Source organism: Antrostomus carolinensis, unplaced genomic scaffold (genome assembly GCF_000700745.2).
Source record: "Antrostomus carolinensis isolate BGI_N321 unplaced genomic scaffold, ASM70074v2 scaffold5873, whole genome shotgun sequence".
NCBI lineage: Eukaryota > Metazoa > Chordata > Aves > Caprimulgiformes > Caprimulgidae > Antrostomus > Antrostomus carolinensis.
The window spans coordinates 94,329-100,562 of NW_010305750.1; the positions used below are offsets into that span (position 1 = coordinate 94,329).

The 6,234-nt window shown below is 42.1% G+C and overlaps 1 protein-coding gene across 1 annotated transcript in view; it reads left to right on the forward strand.

Annotated features, from left to right (window-relative positions):
* The window catches only part of LOC104522541 (cytoplasmic dynein 1 intermediate chain 1), a gene marked incomplete at both ends in the record, with an annotated part of 48,600 nt that extends 43,218 nt beyond the window's left edge, over positions 1-5,382 (forward strand). Inside the window, 2 exons of the mRNA XM_010164867.1 lie at positions 2,558-2,691; positions 5,238-5,382. Coding sequence (XP_010163169.1) covers positions 2,558-2,691; positions 5,238-5,382 — 279 coding nt within the window. The remainder of the gene's footprint in view (positions 1-2,557; positions 2,692-5,237) is intronic.
* Positions 5,383-6,234: the final 852 nt, after the last annotated feature.

The following is a 6,234-nucleotide window of genomic DNA, read 5'->3' on the forward strand; positions in this document are numbered from 1 at the left end:
AGGAAAATTGTCCAAACCACTAGTGATTATAATATTGGAAACTAAACAAAGAATCTGATACTGAAAAAGGTCTATGGAAAGCATCTTTTCAGTGTTATCTTCTGGAGTAGTACATTTTCTATTCCAACGCATCACTCATTCTTTATACAGCATTTCTTAGAAAAAAAAAATATATATAATTTTTACTAAGCATCAGGGGATCTGATCTTATTTCAAAATGTTATGCAGAAACTCCTCTTAATGATTCCATTAATCTTCCATTAATCATGCATTAATGTGCAATTGCTACCAAATTATTTGCTTGTCAGTGTTGAAACAAGAGGTGGGAGTCCTCTATCCTAACCTTAGCCATCTAAAAGTTAGATCCATGTCAAGTCTGAGCTAGTATCACAGAATCACAGAATCACACAGAATCACAGAATGTTGGGGATTGGAAGGGACCTCGAAAGATCATCTAGTCCAATCCCACTGCCGGAGCAGGAACCTAAACAATTTTACACAGGAAGGCGTCCAGGCGGGTCTTGAATGTCTCCAGAGAAGGAGACTCCACAACCTCCCTGGGCAGCCTGTTCCAGTGCTCTGGCACCCTCACTGTAAAGTAGTTTTTTCTCAAGTTTAAGCGGAACCTCCTGTGTTCCAGCTCACACCCATTGCTCCTTGTCCTATCGTTGGGCATCACTGAGAAGAGCCTGGCTCCATCCTCATGACATTACATCATTAGTAATTTGAGTTCCCTTTACAGTTAATGTAGAGAGACGTGGGTACTTCTGTAGGATGACTCATCTCATCCCAATGTGAAATACCATTTCAGATACCCACCCGGGGGTACAGAACTGTCAGATCTTAGGATGGAAGGGGCTTCTGGAATTCATCCCATCTACCCCCCTACTCAAAGTGGGGCCAACTTCAGTGTTGGATCATGTTGCTCATGCTCATCGAAGGCAACAGTATGGCTCTGGTAGTTGTGTCCTGGGACTATGAGAAACCAATACTCTTCTGGAATAGAAGTGAAGGCATCTAAAATGGCCCAGATGACTATGTTTAGGCACCTGAATCCCTTCCCCAGTTTCTCACTTAAACATCAAGAAGATAAATCCCATTCTTATGTATTTACTTACTGGAATACTACATTTTGAAGAAGAGATTTGTGAACATCTCAGTTCCAGAACTTCATCAGGAATTTCCCTGCTCCAAAACTGGCTTTCAACAAGGATGGGAACACAACCCACATTTACGCTGAAGTTTGGTGCATGGCTTATGGTGATCTAGAAAAGAAAGGCACAGGACTTGACATCAAGCTACATGCCATAGCTTTAAATTGGGAGGACTAGAGTGTTGCTGATGTGTGTCAGTCTGAAACTTTACGAAGACAGATCCAGAGTGCTCGTGTACAGCCATGGTGTAGGCACTGGGAGGAGGGACTCAACCACAGTATTTAGCTGTGTCTCCACAGAGATGATCTCACCCCAGAAGATTTTCATAGAAATGTATGGTCCACAGGTGCTCTGCCAATGCATTTTTGAGGTCTTGTTTTGCCTTTTTAGTAGAACCAAATGTATTTCAAAGAAAAGTATGAACCAAGCAAAAGTATTTCTCTACGGATTTGCAGCCCTCTCCTCTCACAGGGATGCCCACTTTCTTTAGCTACAGTAAAAAGCTCTTCTGAGAAAAACGCTGCAGGCTTTGACCCTAGAAGAATAGCAGCTTAGACATTTTAAACACAGAAAACATATCCACTTAAATAGCTAAAAATGAAAATTGCTAAATCATTCAGCCCCTTTGTGGATTCTTGGGTTGCACCATTTAGGCTGAACAACCAAAAGGTTCTGCAAAATCTGCTGAAAGTGTACACATCTTGCAATGGCTGGAAACCGTTCATGCTGGTTGTACTTGCAATAACAAAAATGGGCATGCTGATTTACTTTGAAATATAGCTACCAAATGAAAAAAGAAAATATGCTTCCTGGTTTGTAGCTTGATGGTGGAGTCTAGAGGGGATGTTTATGGTTACCTCAGAAAATCCCTGAAAAGCAATGCTTAGAATGGTGATAGTGACAGTAGCCCAACTTTTTAACTTCGTTCTACAAAGGGACAAATGGCACAATCTGATAAATGCCTCAGGTGCACATGTGTTTCCTGACAAACAATTTATTTCAAAAATGTTTGTAAATAGAAGGGTATTGCATGTTTTATTAGAGCCTGGGGCTGGCAAATGTAACCATTAAGGTATTATCTTTAGTTTCTGCACCATTACATTTTAAATTCTCACCTGTCATCTCTGCCTGATTTAAGATGATATAGCAAAGACCAGAGCCTTCCAGCCACTCTCAAACATGTAACAGACAGCGGTGGAGATGGCAGGAGCAGTACATTCTAGTTTGTGACACTGCATCTTCTCACAACATCCTATGAAGAAACCAAAGTCCTGGGGCTGGGTCAAATGATTTCTTCTTCTACTCCTGCTACCCTGTGTAACATTTAGAAATTAAAGAAAAAAAGAAAAAACAGCCAAACAAAAGGATGATAACAGGATAATAACAAAGACCTGTTTTGGTAGGAGAGCATGGAGCTGGTGTACAATAAGTCCAAACCAGTGGCGGTTACAGGAATGGCTTTCCCAACTGGAGATGTCAATAACTTTGTCGTTGGCAGCGAAGAGGGAACAGTCTACACAGCCTGTCGTCATGGAAGGTGATGTTCAGCATTTTGTACTTAAATAATGTTGTGTACCTGTGTTGGCGTGAAGCAGCCAAGAGTGTATGTGGAGTGTTTCGGTTTTTTCTCTTGGATGAGCAGTGTCTGTGCTGTTCTGCTTCACATGACTAGGACAGGAGACACTTGACTTTGGGCATCTGTGCTATAGCCCTTCGTACTGGGGTTGCCCCAGGCTCCTCGTGTAGTCAGTGAGGAGCACTGACTGCTCTTAGGGTTTGATTTCCCTCACATTTTTTTGACATCTGCTTGAAGAAGAGATGACTGGCACCTCAGAAATGCCTCTTCCTCACCAGAGTTCCAGACAGCTAGCTGAGATGCACGTGTCTATGTCTGGGCATGTCAAATCAGGCCCTAGGAAACAGTTTTGTTGCAGGGTAATCAGACCTAAACTGCTCATAAGCAATGGTAATCTGCTTTATTTTTTACCATCCTCAGCTCCATCTTCAGTCTCCACAGGAATATAGTAGAGAAAAGGCACCATGGGCACACATGCGTGTGAAAAACAGAGCATGCACGTCCCCACGCACAGTCATCCAGCGCCAGGTACTCGCTGTGTGTCTGCACAGCCAGGCTGAAGGCTGAGCCCTGCTGGCCCCTGCTCTTGGTGGGCAGTTTGGACTCTCAGTCCTCAGTCTGGGCTGCCACCTGCTTTATTTGCTAACACAGCCATAGCTGCAGTGTGCCATGCGGGTACGGCAGCTCCAGATGACCTGCTCCCAGGACTGGCACCCTGTGCTCTCTCACACACACTGAGAGAGTCAAATCCCTTCCTTCCATAATCCAGGCTGTAGTTTAATACTGCAAGTTCCTTATTTTTCACCCTGTAAATCTGCAGGATGCTAGCATGCTTTGTTAGCTTCTGGTAGTAGTTTCATCCTCTGGGATGCTTGAAAGGCTTTTATGAAAAACGACCTTTTTTCACTGACAGATTTAAAGCTCTCCCCCACACTTCAATAGTTTGCAATATTCTCTGAATTCCTATTTTATCATATTCTGTGTTTCTGTTGACCAAATAGCTGGTTTAAGGTAGTAAGGCTTCTATTACACATTTCTAATGTTGTAAAAATACTGTTTAAATATATTTTGTTCAATATAATTTTTATTTTAAAATATTTTTATTTTAGCCTAACCACTGAGAGTGTTGCGGAACTGTGTCTATTTCGGCATTATACCGATAGGCTGTGTGGTGGCTGATGGTTTGAATTAGTCTTAGGCTGCTAGAATAAATGAAGCATGCCCAAGGGCATTTCTCACTTCTGATCTTTCAGACATGCCTGGTTTGTTCCTCACAAGAGGAGGCAGGTGCCAGGTTCTCTTGTTAGCCCACCTTTTTAGCAAACCATTGACAAATGCACTCCTTTTCTGCTCCTGCCTGTCTTTCCTAGAGCTTTTTGCTGTCATCCCCATTTTATTTCCAGGGTCTCCTGTGTCCTTCAGCCCAGCACAGCAGGTACACAAGGTGTTCTTCGTGCTCCAGAACTCCCCTTATCCCACCAACTACATGGCAGACAGATGGGAATAAAATAAGAGGTGTGCTTTGTAGCCAGCACTGCAGAGGCACTGCAGAACTCAGCCCCTCCTCCAGCACATGCTGCAGGGTCTGGCAGGGGAGCCTAAGTGAGGCCACAGTCATGGTCAACAGGAGAGGTGAGGGGACACCACACTAGCAATATGCGGAACCAGTTTCCTCCTGTGCAGCTTGTCATCTCTTTGGTTACACGGTGTTCACTGGCACAGGGCTGGCAGCCTTCTTAGAGCTGTGGCTATTTTTAATGTCTTTTCTTCCACTGGCAATTTTTCTATACTGTAAGTGAAAGGGTAATTTCATTATTCCCCTTTCTGTATACACTGTGAGACAGCACTGACAACTGATATGGTGTCATTTGCTTCCAGGAAGAAGAAAACTGCGCATTCTGTCTTACAGAGTGTTGTATTTTTCCTTCCTAATAGCTATTCTAGCCTCAGGCCGATGAAATGCACATCTCTCCATGTTAAAAGTAACGACTGTATGATACGTGATCACAGGAACAGTTCCTTCACTTTTTGTGAAAAAGGATTTGCTGCCTAGTGACTTGATTGACTGTTGTGGAAAGTTATTTTAGATATTTAAGAGTAAAAGAATTGCTCATGATAAGTCATTAACATATTTGCATTTTTATTTTGATGGTTACTCCCTGTGATAATGGCTTACTCAGAGGCATAAACTATAGTATAACTATAATTTAGAATTATTTTATAATTATACTTAAATGTTATTTCAAGCTACAGTGGTAGACTGTGTATGTAAAAGTCAGTAAGGCAAGTCTTCAGAAGTAAGAGAAAGTCTCCCTGTGCTGGATCCTGAGCATTAATTGTGCCCACAGCAGTAAACCTCTGCAGGCAAAGGCCCTACTGAAAGGGCAGAGATTTACAGATTAAATGGAACTTTAAAAGGAAACAGGAACCTAAGAGTAATGAAAAATGATGTTAAATCACCAGATGTCAAATCAGTCTCTGAATGCAAATGTCTCTTCTTCCTGCAGTAAAGCTGGCATTGGTGAAATTTTTGAAGGCCACCAAGGACCTGTCACAGGCATCAATTGTCACATGGCAGTGGGTCCAATTGACTTTTCTCATCTCTTTGTCACATCATCATTTGACTGGACAGTCAAGTTATGGACCACAAAGGTGAGAAATACAAGCTGGGGTGGGATGGGTAATGCTACTTGTGAAAGTACTGTCGTCAAAAATATTTCAATATTATCTATATCAAGTCCTAAGAATCAATTAATTGAAAAGCTGTGCTTAGAGTAGGTGTAGTGATAAAGTTGTAAGTAAAATATATACCTAATGTAAGTATGTCAACCATATTCACCCTGGAGCATACCCTGCTCTTTAAAGGTAGCTTCAGCTGGCCTGCACTTCAGTATTAACCCTAGTGCTGGGCAATTTTACTAGGCAAGGAGATTAGGATGTCTTGTACTGCAAGTCATCAAACAATCTACCCAGCACTCCCTGTGCAGGCTAAATTGCAAGGCTAATACTATGCACCATGGTGGTGCAGCAGCAGGAACACTTTCTTCTGATGAAGCAACAGGGGAAGCACACATACGACTAAATGCAATCAATATCACTCATGAAATTCATTGCTGTAGAAGGCTCTGATAGCCAAAAAGGTGTAAATCGTCCCAATGATATTAGACACTGATGGCTGGAAGCAGGCAGGAAATACATGCTGGAACTTAAATTCATGACCACCATGGATCTGTTGCTGACTACTCTGTGGATGTGTCCCCATGACCTCTTATAGGGTAAGCATGATGAACGGCAGAAATAAATACACGGTCCTGTGAAGCTTTGAAACCCCAACACCCCATAGAACTGTATGAATATAGGGTAATGACAGCCTGAGTGGAAACTGTGGGACAGACTAAACAGACCAACCTTTTTCATTGTACAGGGTGAGTAAAACAGAAGAATGAGAGATAAATTCCTAATTATGTAATTATGTAATTTAAACAGTTATTTTTATCATACACC